Source organism: Diadema antillarum, unplaced genomic scaffold, assembly GCF_040938485.1.
Source record: "Diadema antillarum isolate AM-2024a unplaced genomic scaffold, OU_Dant_1.0 seq00000369_RagTag, whole genome shotgun sequence".
NCBI classification, from domain to species: Eukaryota; Metazoa; Echinodermata; class Echinoidea; order Diadematoida; family Diadematidae; genus Diadema; species Diadema antillarum.
Window position 1 is genome coordinate 917,523 of NW_027271370.1, and position 14,718 is coordinate 932,240.

At 38.1% G+C, this 14,718-nt stretch overlaps 1 protein-coding gene across 1 annotated transcript; it reads right to left on the minus strand.

Annotated features, from left to right (window-relative positions):
• Positions 1 to 1,710: 1,710 nt before the first annotated feature.
• On the minus strand, positions 1,711 to 12,955 carry LOC139731387 (adenylate kinase isoenzyme 6-like). Its single transcript, XM_071642275.1, has 4 exons — positions 12,867 to 12,955; positions 7,857 to 8,008; positions 7,252 to 7,397; positions 1,711 to 6,342 (listed from the first exon to the last, which is right to left on the minus strand). Exons 1-4 carry the CDS (start codon positions 12,916 to 12,918, stop codon positions 6,153 to 6,155), a joined length of 540 nt encoding a protein of 179 aa, XP_071498376.1. The 5' UTR covers positions 12,919 to 12,955; the 3' UTR covers positions 1,711 to 6,152.
• Positions 12,956 to 14,718: the final 1,763 nt, after the last annotated feature.

The following is a 14,718-nucleotide window of genomic DNA, read 5'->3' on the forward strand; positions in this document are numbered from 1 at the left end:
AATTAACATAAATGAATCCACTGCAAGACTAACAGACAACATAAACACACACACACACACACACACTTGGATGATATTTGTCAACACAACAGCCTCCACAAAAAGGACTAAGTTGGTAAACAAATAGCTTGTTACCAATGTGATTGCAATTGTTTTGTTTTTGCAAGAAAATGAAGGAAAAAAAAAGAAAATGCATGGAAGAAACTGAGAAGTTGTGTTTCAATCAAATCTAACTCGCATTTCCAGTTACCCCTCCTTCCATGTCCTCTGATTTCATCTGCTTCATCTTGGATATTCTCTTGTATACATACTGTGTGCTATGTGTTTGAATACATGTACTTGTCATTATCCGTGATGGATGGTGTTTTTGTAAAAACTGTGTCATACATGATACCGTACATAGTATGTATACAAATTGTACAACCTAAATATGGTAGCATTGGGCAATAAAGTTATAACTTAAATTCCTAATTCAAGGACGATATATGAAGAACTCCACATTGGTTTTTTTTTTTTTTCATGGAAAGTACACATTACCTCATCTTGTTACAGGCATGTTATATGTAAGGCCAATATTATTCCACCGGCTTTCTGAAAGAAGCAAGACAAGTGCTCCTTCATTATGCTAGAAAAAAACAACATGATGAATGCTTTCATACATTTTCTTTATATCATTGTCTTGCAGTGATGTCACAGACTTGTGTTTTTCTGATCCAGTGATGGTGGCTAACTCAGATTGTCAGAGAAATGTGGATTGAGTGAAAGCAGCAATGTTAGTAAAACACATCAGTGAAAGTTCGAGGAAAATCGGACAATTGATGCAAAATTTATGAATCTTTAAAATTTTGGTGTTGGAACTGCTGGATGAGGAGACTACTAGAGGTTATGGTGTCATCTGTGGACAACAATACAAAGAAAATATACAGGGAATTCCACAAAAATCATTTTTCATGAAAATTGCACATTCCATCAAATTGATACTGACATATGTTAGCAGTGTAGCAATTATTCCCCCTGCTTTCTGGAAGCAGTTAGTCAAGTGCTCTTTCATTATGCTATAAAAGGGAATTTTGGGGGAATTGCCTTTATATTTTCTTTATATTGTTGTCCACACATAATGTAAAAGTGGAAATTTTTGCAGTGTTGAAATTTTCACGCATTTCGTGCAACCAAAAACTAGCGCAAATAAAAGCATGCGAATATTTTTGTCTGCCGTATGTTCCAGTAGTTGGGGTCTTTGATTCCGCGGAATTAAAAACATGCGAAACTCTTCATACCCCACTGAGCACGAAAAATTAGTTGCGCAAAAATATCCACTTTTACAGTACTTGTTGTTGTTTTAGTTTTAATGGCGTGTATCATAATCTCTAGTAGTCTCCTCATCCAGCAGTTCCAACACCAAAACTTTAAACATTCAAGACTTTTGCATCAATTGTCTTATTTTCCTCAAACTTTCACTGATGTGTTCTGTTGCTGCTTTCAATGAATCCACATTTCTCTTTGGGTTTGGGTTTCCTTTTAACTCCTGTGATGTGTTCTACTGATATTGCTGCATTTACTCAATCCACATGTACATTTTGGCACCATTCCCCTCTAATGCTCAACTCTCACCTAACAACTCTCAACCTGGAAAGAACAATTTGTCGACATAGCAGTCAAGTCCAAACGGCTCTGTGCAAAAACAATTCTCTGAAAAGCCCAGTACAGTGATCATCACAGACTTGCTTTGTTTGCAAATGCATTCAATGTACAGTGTGACTGCATATTCTGCCTCAAAATCTAGTAGTAGAGTGCCCAAACCAAGACTAAAGTGAAATTTTATCACTTCGTAGGTACCTTTTGTTCCTCTTGTTATTACATTCAGTTGGTATTTCTTATTGGTTTGGCATACCACAGCAAATGGACACAATTGTGCATGACTGCATTAGGTATTGACAGCTAAAACTGAAATGGAAGAAAGAAACTCTAGTGACTAAAAGCCGATGGGAAATCGGAGCCAAAACAACAAAAAAGCAAACAATCCTACTGACACAAATCAAGCCACACAGCTAAACTCACAATGTGATTCAATGTAAGTTAAATACCACAGGTAACTGGATAAGCCGACCTCTAGAAGAGCTCTGTCTGTTTTCAGTATATACTGTGTACTAGCTTGTACATTGCATACATTGTACATGTACCACATATGCAGCATTATTCATAAATCACATGTACAATGACTTTGACTCTGATAAGGCTGGATGTACAGTAGTTCAGCTTATGCACAATACGTAACAGAATTCATTCAATAAAATGCCAATAAAGCACAAGTAGACAATAAATAGATTCCTTGGTACCACACTGCAAGGAGAGGAAAATACTTTATACAATGTATCATTGTTCCATTCATCCTGGGAACAATAAAATGCCAGATGCATGTGAAAGGCTACTCAAATGCATTTAAGAATGCTTACTTTGGAAGATACTTGTGATGTGGTACTTTTGTGCCTTAAAAAGAAGATATCCATACAAGTTAATCAGAGTAAAATTTGCTACAAAACTGGAAAATTTAATACAAACAATGCCTTCTGCTATTATGTAGGATGAAATTCATGTAACCAATCCCACGGTTTAAAAAAATTGATCACATACAGAGTGATGAAAATCTGTGGAAAAAAATACATTGTGAGCTAATAATAATCACATATAATGCAAAAATGTGATTCAGAAAACAATGATTAATTCTTGTCATCCATCTATCTTTTGACTTTATAAGCACCAAAATATACAAAGTCAAAGGTTACTGTTACATACATATATTTGTGTTGTTTCACAAGCGTTGAACATGAACATTCACGAGTACTTGACCTTTGAACCCTGACCATTGCCATAGTTGCCAAACATTTACTCTGATGTAAACTGCACTGGCAATTCACTGCCATACCAAGATCGACTATACTTCATTTCAAATATTGAGAAGTTATTGACCACACAATAAAATCTCTAAAATTAGTGTAAGACTAGGACCTGTAATCATTGCCAGATGTGAAAAAAATCAGACAATTCATCTATGTCTCATAAATCAATTAGTTGTATCGCATCATACAAATCATACTCAGATTGTTTGACAGATAACAGAAAAATTTTGCAAACAAACCATGTTATGTTCTGACTTTCCTTGCTGGCTTTCCCCTCCACTAATTCAGCCAAAAACCTTCAAGAATCAAGATTTTCAAATATCAACAATCTGTCTTATTGTATTTTATCCACCTACAAAGTTTGACTAAATCATTATGAACGCTTCTACCGTGAGTGTGTATAAAATGTCTACAATGTTGGGAGTTGACCTTGACCAGTATGAGAATTCATCAGTAAATCATGCCTTCACATTTCATCCTCATACCACTGATACTCATAAAAATCTGATAATGAACATTGTATTATAAAATGGGCTTTAGAATCTCTGCAATCTGATTGGACAATTGTCATGCATTGATTTTTGCTGATTCACACTGAGCCATGCGTCCAGTAAAATCCGAAAGGCATGGCCATGTGTCCACTAAAATCTGAACGCATGACTAAGGACTTGTTCAGTGTAGTAGGTGTACCAGATGCATGATGGGGAAAACGGCTTATTTCATGAATTTACAGGCCCACTTTATAACACAAATGATGCACAGGCCTATTTCGTGGATCAGTGAGAATTGAATGCTCTCATTTAACTTCCGAACAGTCTAAAACCCACTGGCTGCACTTGTGGGTTTAAACAGTTCCAAAGTTAAACTTGTGCATCAAATTCTCACCGATCCACTCTATCCCATGCATTATTTGTACACTATTTTATGACTAAAGGAATCAACAGAAGCATTAAATTGCCTGTGACATCCTTGGATCTAAGGCATAGCAATTTCATTGTCTCACATACATGTACAAGCATTTGTACAAAATCTGTAGAAAATATGTATGATAAACATTAGCTCTCAACAAAAGATTTAAGAAATTTATCTTGGGAGAAAGCCAGACAATGAGAGCCATTCTCCAATGAGCTATCTCATGGTAATATTTTGAATAGAATTCTGAAAAAAGGAGATCTCTGTAATGCAAGCACCAGTTGCCACTACGTTGTATCATCAATGGGGGTTCAACAGATGACACTCTTAACAGAAAACATATACACACAAATACACAAACTTACAAATGAAGACTAAAAAGAATAGCATGGGTCATAAAGGGTTTTTGCTCTAGCCCAGTGGTGCAGAAATGTGCGCACTCAACAGAAACTGAGGGCAAATTTTGTCTGCCTCTCACCTGTTGTATGTCACACAGTAAAAATGATGCATGATAAATATGTATTTCATAGCCATGCAAAGCACCATACAAGCCGGTTGCCAGTAAAAATGTGTTGAAGAAAAATTCCATGAATTCAGTTCACTGAAGAATGCGCATGTCGCATTTATGGAGGCTGGATGGAAAGCAAGGTGCAGAAGGAACAAGTGTTGAAGTTTCACAACAGGATCCACAAATGATTGCATCTCTTAATCATTCAAAGAGTAGAATAGAACAAAACATAACAAAAAGAAAAAAAAAAACTGTGGGTTTTCTGTGATTGTCAGTGATTCCACATCCAGTATGTTTCCCAGAAAACAATGAAATGGAAAACAGCATAGAATGATGCATTTAGATGTAGTGTGTTGTCAAATCAGTGTGTATTTCAGCTTGGAGAACATACATGTATGAATCCTTCAGAAAATTAAGAGCCGTTCCACTTCTCAGAGAAGACATGTCAATCAACTGGGGGCATCCAAACATCTACCACAGCCTTGCTTTCCGGCATCCATCAGCATAAAATGCTACATTACACCAAGTAATTTTGGCCCAAATAGTACTGACAATCACCTCTTGCTTCGTGACCATGTATTATCAGCTGATGAAGAGATAAATGATCAGAAGGATAATGGGATAGAATGGGTGACAATCAAAAATCCCAATCCCACATAGTCAAAGCACAAGATGACAATGATAGAGAGGTAGTCATCTGTTTGGAACTTGATGTTTAACATCAAATTATATGAAGTCTCTGGAGATGGCCAAAATCAATTACTGGTAAAATTCCTTTGGCTATACATTGTTGATTGACTTTGCTGGAATTTGAATTTGAGAGAGTTACCTCACACTGTGTAACTGAGCATCTATTACAGTATTGGCTGAAATCAGTGGATTAAATTGCTCCCTGATGATATTAAGACTTGGTCAAAGCATAAATGTTTGCAATGCAAATAGCCATGTTATAACCCTACCAGTACTTTAAACTTTTTTTCTTGTTATGACAATATGTTCGTGTCCATTTTTGTTTTGCTTTGTTACAAGTTTCCAAACTACCAAGAAAAGCAACACCCCTTTGTGACATAATGGACATTTCATTGTGGATGCTAGTCTATTTGGGAGGCAGGGAGCATACCCATTTAACCCTGCTCTTCCTTACATCTCTACTGACAAGATAACATGGCAGGGCACAGTCAATGTAAATTTTGGCAAAATGGGTAGGTCCTGCAGAGAAAGTTTGGATGGTTGTGTCTGTAAAACTGGCACATTCTCACTTCTTTCTATGGATAACAACATGCATTCAGCATTCTTCTTTAAAAATATATAGATCAAAATAAGGAGGAAAAAAAATAATTACACACCACATATTCTTCAGCAGTCAACATGCTTATATAAAATGCAGCTTTCATGTCTGGGCTTACTTTACTACATGGACTGCTGGCTGCTAAACTGTGCTTATGATACCCTTAGCAATCCACTTTTTTTGCACAGCAATGTGAAAGTACACAACATGAAAAACAATGCAGAAAGATAAGTAACAGGGCAAGTGACAACATCTACATATAAAACACGGTCAGAAAACTGTGGAAAATAGTAAAGGGGAAGGAACTTACATATGATCATGTCTTTGTGGAGGACAGACACAATTGTGTCATATGAAGGAAGGGGCAAACTATTTCTCTGCAGCAGGCTGTGTACACAATACATGATAACACATTCATGCAACCTCCAAATGTTATCAAAATACCATGATTTTTGCCACAAAAACAAGTTGTATGGTCTGTCCAATAACGCACAAACTTTTGAAATGAGACATGAGAGTTTATCAAGCTAACATCCTTGGAACCCTCTCATCTCTTGCTCGCTTTCCATTGTCGGATGTGTTCTGCAATGCGGTCTATGTTTTGCTCCATGTCGTCTGGTGTGTTGCTCGGCAGTTCCTTGACTATGGAGGGCAGGTACGAGCTAAAGGCCTCCTCCAGTATGGTCTGGAAAATCTCACACTGAATATTGTCCTCCAGTTTGCGGCCAGCATAACCTCTGCACAGATAAAAAGAGGTTGGTTACAGTATTAGCACGAAAAACCATACACAGGGCTACCAACATTCACCCATCATAATCAGGGGTATTCCAAAAAGCAAGAATGGAGATACATTGTGTACTTGTGTACATGTAATATGCACATCTCAATGGGCAAAATAATTCCTGAATCAGGGAGATATAGACACAAAGGAATAGTGTATGTTTTCAGGCAGTCTCCTGCAGATCAGAGGGACTAGGCAGCTCTCTACATACATGCATTTTGATAGAAAAATGTTAAACTGCCATGTGATAAAAAAAAAGGGGGAACAGTAGTGGGTGTGACAAAGACTCTGGCTTTGGGCATTGATGTAAATGGTAGAGAACAGTGTTTATCTTATGGCATCCTTTCCTGTGACTGCAACTGTGAAAGCTGTTTCAGTGAATTACCAGTCCAGGAGGTTTCTATTGATTTCCTATCAGCCGTCTGATTTTAATTCTTTCAAAGTACTCATATCTAATCAATCGTAACAAAATGATCCTATTGAGGTATATGTTTGTCTGTTGCCTTACACTGTTTTGTTAGTTTGTTTCTTTTCTTTTTACCTCTGAGCATGCTCTGAAGTTTACCAAATCTCAGATCACAGATTTTTGTGACTTCAACTTGATGATTCAATGCAATCAAGTTAAATCTGGGCAGCCACCAACCGGAGGCACAATCATCAACTAGACATATTGTGTCATATGAAACAACACCATCCAAATGTAACATTTGGCTTGAATGTCACTATTTCACAGTTATATCAACAACAATTTAAAAAAAAAAAAAAAAAATGTTGCCTTTGTATGCTAACGGAAATGCTGAACAGAGTATCATTACAATAATCCTAAATATGCAAGTGCAACAACCATCGATTACATTGTGCATACCTTTGTTCAAGTCTGTTGTAGAGGATAGAGTTGTCCGTACGGAGGACGTACACAAGGTCAAACCAGCGTTCAGGGAAGAATTCACAGCTGTGGTAGTCTAATATTCTTCCTCCAGCTTTCATTTCATCCTCCAGCTCATCAATTACCTGTAAAGAGGGACCTCATTTATTATCTGTTTTCCCCCTCAATATCACTGCTCATGTTGTGTAGCTTGAGATAAAACTGATTTGTTGCTATTGTTACAGAACACAAGCAGGCAAGAAATCTGGTGAGGGTAAAATGAAAAGAATTGGTCCATACACTTTTACTATACATTTCAGCATTTCAAGGCAAAGTTTAGTTTCTGCCATCTCATACATGTTGTGCAGTTAATAAGTACTGTATTGTTTTTTTATTGAAACTACATGTATATTGGGAATTTCAGAAGATAACATATCAATATATGAAAAATGTTTGGCAATTTACTGTAAGTACACTGTACTAGTATTATTGAGCAATAAATTATGAAATAAACTTCAAGGAGTTTGACATCCACAGGAACAAGAGATTTAAAATCGGTAAATGCCCCCACTATTTTGAAAACAATATTATCTCCTATCTCTTACCCGATCTTCATCCAAAATTGGGCACTCATAATCCTCATCCCAACCCTCATAAAGTTCCTTCTCTTTTGCCACATCGCCAACATTGACATAGGTAAGGCCCAAGCGCTGTGCAACCTCCTGGCCCAGAGTAGTCTTCCCTGTCCCTGGGGTCCCTGTATAAAAATAAAAGCCAGTCAAATTAAGTAGAAATCTCTTTCCTTTTTTCTGTGAGGTGCAGCTATTTATTCCTTTGACATCATGATATGTTCTCTGGAATGTACAAGTGAACAGTCACCGGCTGCAACATACATTTGCAGAAACTGAAACTGAACTAAAAGTAAAACAACTGAAAGTGAAACCCTTGGCAGGCAGGGAAGGGGCCCCTTCCCTGCCAAGGCCAGGTTTCAGTGTCATACTGTCGAAGTGTCCAGTGCAGTGGCCCTAGGGTAGGGTTGGTGAGGCAGTAATTTATATGAGCAAACATGCAACACAGCTAACATTTTTTTTTTTTTAATGGGGGGGGGGGGGGGGGATTATGTATCTATGCCGCAACCTAGCTCATCTCATCATACATACCCAGTCACGTCAACATCATGATACTGTCATAGGTAGGTATTCTTACTCAATGAAATAAATTCATATGGTTAAATTTACAACTAATTGAACTAAAGTAAAGTAATAGTAGAGGTGGGCTATAGAGGGTGACATTTTCAGAACGTGCTCATCACACCTTAGTTTGATGACTTTGTGCCTACTGACACCATTTTTGAAAAAAAGAACGGAAAAAATGCGAAATCCAGGGTGCCGCGGCCGAAATCATTAAAAATCCAAGATGGCCGCCGTTTCGGCTTAAAAAAAGAAATTTTTGGCTATAAGTTGGCTATTTTTTGGTCTATTGTGATGGTTTTGGTGTCTAACCCCATGTTTTGGGGGTCAAGGAAGTGGATTATAATGATGATTTTGATGTAAAACCTAATCTTCCTCATGATACTGACCTTTTTCCCATATGTAGGGTTAAATTTTCCTTGTCCTTTACCCCTACCCATCCGCCATTTTTTGCACTTTTTTCTGTATTTTTTTAAAGTCATGTTATCTACAATACTATTAATAACAAGTTCTAGCTATCAATCTGGTGTTTTCTACCGACAAGACAACAAGAAATACAACTTACGTTATAGGTATGTGTCATGCAGATACCGGTATGTGGCTGGTGCATTCAGGATGCATGGTAACTGTACAACCAATGCTAATACTGTATCTGCTTTATAGTGCCCATTGACATTTGGTCATTAGACCTTTAACAATAGTCAAAGTGTACAAACATAATTTCTACTGTAGGTGTACAATTTTGTAAAATGACTTGAATAAGCCTTCTATATGCCAATTGTCCAGCACAAAGGTACTTGACAGGATGATGTACATTGTATCTGCCATCTTGCCTAAAAAACATATTTTTACCATAACTCAGTCAGCTTTTTCATCTTTTAGCCTAGTTTTGCTGTTTCACCATCACCACTTGGTCCCTTATTTCTCATGCCTGCTTTTCCCTACCATGTATGGTATATTGCTGTACTTTTTATAAAGCAAGAATCCTCACGTTTGATGGGGAATTTGATACCATTTGGGTGATTATCCAACCAGTTCTATGACAAACTAATGTTATGTACAATGTACAATGTATGTTCCTCACATAGCATCATATTGGTAAAGTCATCATTAATACTCTCTGTGACTGAAAATACTGTACCTAAAACTGAGGTAATTAATATCTGTTGACTTTATTGTTATTTCCAGTTCTCTTTTCCAATTCCAAAATGTGGCCCAAGCACAACAAGCAGTTAGTGTGCATAGGCTGTCTGTAACAGGAACGTAAAACATGGGGAAGCCCATTAATTAAACAATGGTGACGAACTCAAGGAATGCCTGGATACCCGAGATCTCACCAAACTCAAAGCTATTTCACATGGACAGCTGTCATACCGCAGACTCATATCCCATTGAGATTATTGTGCACCCACACATGTATAAGGTCTTGATACCAAATCTCTGAGGTGGAAATGAAGGTGAACTTGACTCTTCTAGTGACTGGAGGAGAGTCTGATAATCTCCCTGCCCTGATCTGCCTACTGAAGATGATATGGTGAATGCATTCAATCGAAAGTCAACCAATGGCATCGTACAACAAACTGCCCATACCAACCTTGAAGAAACTGTTGATAGTTAACTGGGCATCAATGATTCTGCATTGTGATAATGGATTACATACAAAGGTGCACGAAACTGGTACCTTGGTATGTGTTGAGACCAAGAGCACAAGGGATATGGAATCGAGCACATGGAAAGAATGAAGGGGACAGATCAGCATCAGCACTAGTGATGCCCAAAGCAAGCTGATGACGGACAGTACTGCTGATGCGGATTCTTCCATATTGGCTCATGGGATGCATCATCCAGCCGGAACATTACCTTTGTGCTGGACAATATTGGCATATCACAGAAGGCTTATTCAAGTCATTTAAAATTCAATTTGTGCACCTACAGTAGAACTGTCCATACAGTGTATGATTACATGTCTAATGACCAAATGTTAATTAGCACTACGAAGCACATTTACCATGCATCCTGAATGCACCATGCAGTCGCATACCGGTATCTGAATGACACATACATATAGCATAAGTTATTTCTTGTTGTATCATCAGTAGAAAACACCAGACTGATAGCTAGAACTTATTATTGAGCATATGGTAGATAAAATGACTTTTTAAAAATACAGAAAAAAGTGCAAAAAAATGGCAGGTGGGGTAGGGGTTAAGGACAAGGAAAATTTAACCCTAAATGTGGTAAAAAGGTCAGTATCATGTGGAAGATTAGGTTTAACACCAAAATTATCATCATAATCCACTTCCTTGACCCCTAAAACATGGGGTTAGACACCAAAACCATCACAATAGACCAAAAAATAGCCAAGTCATAGCCAAAGCTGAAACGGCGGCATACTTGCCAACTCTACCGCATTTGGCGGTAGACTACCACTTTTGAAAGATTTCATCAGCATTCAAGCTAGTGCTGCTCGCATAGGCATCCTGGATTCTACCGCTTTCTCAAATGAAAATGTTGGCAAGGATGCAGCGGCCATCTTGGAGTTGGATATTTAACGATTTCGGCCGGGGCACCCTGGATTTCGCATTTTTTTTGTTCTTTTTTTCAAAAATGGTGTCAGTAGGCACAAAGTCATCAAACTATGGTGTGATGAGCATGTTCTGAGAATGTGACCTAATATTAAAATAAAATTGACCCTCTATAGCCCACCTCTAGTAATGGTATGCCTTTGGTCGGACACATTTTGAGGGCTGTGTGTGTGTGGGCACAGCCTCAGGTTGACCGACAAGTAGACCCTCTATGTGTAATTCCGCGAAAAACTTCTCATTCATTAATAATGACATTTGCTGATGCTGGGTCAGTTTTTCGATTCTTAAACTCTAAAGGCAGTAAAGAAGCCAAAAACTGACCCAGCAACAAATGTCATTATTATAAATGAGAAGTTTTTCGCGGAATTAGACATACTTGTCGGTCAAAGCCTCAGGATGTCGTCACATGTCCACATTTCGCTGGAATTACTGTAAAAATAATCACAGATATTGGATGCAACCACAAAATGGAACCCTTCTTGTTTCTTGTGCTCCAACTTGTATGGAAGCAGGAGCCCGTCAAAAACATGGATATACGTCGCGTAGCAATTCGAATTACTACGCGACGTAAATAATTATGTCGCGTCGTAATTCGAATTACTGTTCAACGACTTAACGTCACGACATAAAATGAATTAGTGTCATGTTGTAAATTCCCAGTGCTACACAACGTAAATAATTACGTCGCATAGTAATTCCAATTACGACGCGACGCTAATAATTACGCTGTGTTGTAAATAATTACAACACGACGTAATTCCGAATTACTGCTCAACGACTAACGCAGCGAATTAACGTAGAGACGTTAAATCAACCAATGGGATCGTTTGTAATAGCGTGTGAAAAACAGGTAGTGAAGCGCATGCAATCCGCTCACTGCGTGCTGGTGAAAACTGGAGCTGACTATACAGCAGGGTGGTGGAAGTTCCTTTCCACCTCCCTGCTCTATGCAGCGAGCCATATGCCATTTTGTTGACAGTACAATCCTATGAAATGTTTATAACCTAAATTATTGGGCCTACATTGCATCAGAAATACAAGGTATACCAGCTAACCAAGTAACAAAGTTACTCTGTACTGACAAACATGCTGTAGGAAATGAGTGTCTAGCCCTTTGCACGTGCACCGTGATCCCCACTGATGCATCACTGAGCGAATAACGAACGATTTCATTGGTTGATTTAACGTCGCTACGTTAATTCGCTGTGTTAGTCGTTGAGCAATAATTCGGAATTACGTCGCGTTGTAATTATTTACAACACTATGTAATTATTTGCGTCGCGTCGTAATTGGAATTACTACGCGACGTAATTATTTACGTTGCGTAGCATTAGGAATTACAACATGACACTAATTCATTCAATGTCGTGACATTAAGTCGTTGAGCAGTAATTCGGAATTACGTCGCGTAGCAATTTGAATTACTACGCGACGTAAATAATTACGTCGCGTAGTAATTCGAATTACGACGCGTAGTAATTCGAATAATGACACGACGTAATTATTTACGTCACGTAGCAATTCGAATTATTATGCGACGTATACCCGTGTTTTTGACGGGCTCCTGCTTCCATACACTCGAGTCCCACAACCACTAACATGACATGTTCCAAGCGCCCAGGCCCAGCCAGGCACAACAAACAACATGCATACGCATGCAGCAGCATAATCAACACAATATTCAAATGCATGGCATGGGTATGACGCTGGCGAGTGCAATGAAAACGCGCCGTTGAGTGCCCTTGTCTGGAAAATACACACCGTCGAACACCCCATATCTTTGTATTGATATCGCCCTAACAAACGAAGTCAACGATATTTGCCAAATAATGTCACGTACCTGTCAAAAGAATGTTGGGTTCTACTCGTTGAGTTGAGTAATAATTTGCCATTCTTGCCAAGACAAGAATTTCGACGGACAGTTCGAGTTCATTCACTGCATGCATGCGAATATGCACAATGCATGCGCGCCGATCGCAATCCGAGCGTAAGCGTACGGAGCATGCACTGTATGTACTGATAACCGAACCATTCCCACCTCCCTGCATTTAATGAACCAGACCTGTAATAACTCAGCAAAGAGTATAGACGCGCACGCAGTGTGCCTCTCGCGATTTTACTCGTAAACAGGTGTAGTCGGCCCAATGGGCCCAATGCATGGAATCCAACGGCGGCCATTTCAGGAAGCAAACCACCGGATTATCGCGAGCGTATCTGAGGAGTGAATTACGGTGTATATAATTTTTTTTTTTTTTTTTTTTTTTTTTTTTTGAGAGTATAATTATGAAGTAGTTGAGATGTGTGTAGGGTTTGCACATAGTCGAGTTTATTGCTTTATGTGATGGGAGTGTTCTGCCGTCGGATGGGCTCTGGTTTGAGGTTTGGAAAGGGTTTTTTTTTTCCTTTCTTTTGTCCGTTTAGTCTGAATAAACTTTTGTTATTTTGAGTTATGTGAGGGAAACCAGTGTCTTTTAAGATTTTTCGGGACAGATTGTCGTCACTTGCAATCATTTTTTTTTTTCATTTGTAATTTATTCGGCTAAGGAAGAACCAAAGTGGGGATGTCAAAATCCATTGTTTTGACATAATTCAATTTTAATTTTTGACCCAATGTTTATAATAGGTTGAGGCCACTGGATTAATTGTGTATTGGATTGATATTCGGGAGGACTTGATGTCGGGCGTGAGTTTTTCTGAGACGGGCTATCACTATAACATATAATTATGAAGTATAGTTGAGATGTGTGTAGGGTTTGCATTTAGTCGAGTTCATTGCTCTATGTGATGGGTGTGTTATGCCGTCGGGTGGGCTCTGGCTTGAGGTTTGGAAAGGGCTTTTTTTTTTGTCCATTTAGTCTGAATACATTTTGTTATCTTGAGTTATGTGAGGGAAACCAGTGTCTTTTAAGACTTATCGGGACAGATTGCCGTCACTTGCAATCATTTCTTTATTTGTAATTTATTCGGCTAAGGAAGAATTAAAATGGCAATGTCAAAATTCATTGTTTTGACATAATTTTATATTAATCCGTGGCCCTTTGTTTAGGTTGAGGCCACTGGATTAATTGTGTATCGGATTGATATTCGGGAGGGTTTGTTGTCGGGCATGAGTTTTTGTGAGACGGGTTATCATTATAACATATATATATATATATATATATATATATATATATTTTAATGTATATGAATATAAATTAAAGGTTTATAATAATGGTGCGTCCCCATCCGGGTCTGGGCTTTTCCAGGGTTTTTCCGGTTCCCCGGGGCTGAGTTGTCTCATGTGATATTAATAATTTATGTAATTTATTGTTATTGTTATGTTAATGTGCGCGGAATGAATGACCGTGTCTCATTGTGAATAATTTATGTATGCGGAATCGCCCCACTTTATTATATAGGACTCACTGGAATACAAAATAATGCAAATGTTTGTTAAAATTCAATAGGTATGTTAAATGCCGTCAAGAGAAAAGTGTATCATGTATGTACTACACTTGGCCGAGTTTTCTTCTTCTTCTTCTTCGTCTTCTTCTTCATGCTATTTTACTTTTCTCCTTTTTTTTTCTTTCTATGTCTCCATTTTCTCTACTCCTAATCTTTCTGGTCTCATTTCTTATCCTTTTGCCTGCTTATACAATATTTTTCACACTTTGAATATGTGTAGGATTCTGTCAAAGTTATGTGTATTTATG

Coding starts and splice junctions, on each gene's coding strand:
- LOC139731387 (XM_071642275.1), bottom strand. CDS start 12,918: ATGGCAAATTATTACTCAACTCAACGAGTAGAACCCAACATTCTTTTG. Junction 8,009..12,866: donor ACCCAACATTCTTTTGACAG/GTACGTGACATT, acceptor ATTTTTATACAG/GGACCCCAGGGACAGGGAAG. Junction 7,398..7,856: donor CAATTTTGGATGAAGATCGG/GTAAGAGATAGG, acceptor CCCTCTTTACAG/GTAATTGATGAGCTGGAGGA.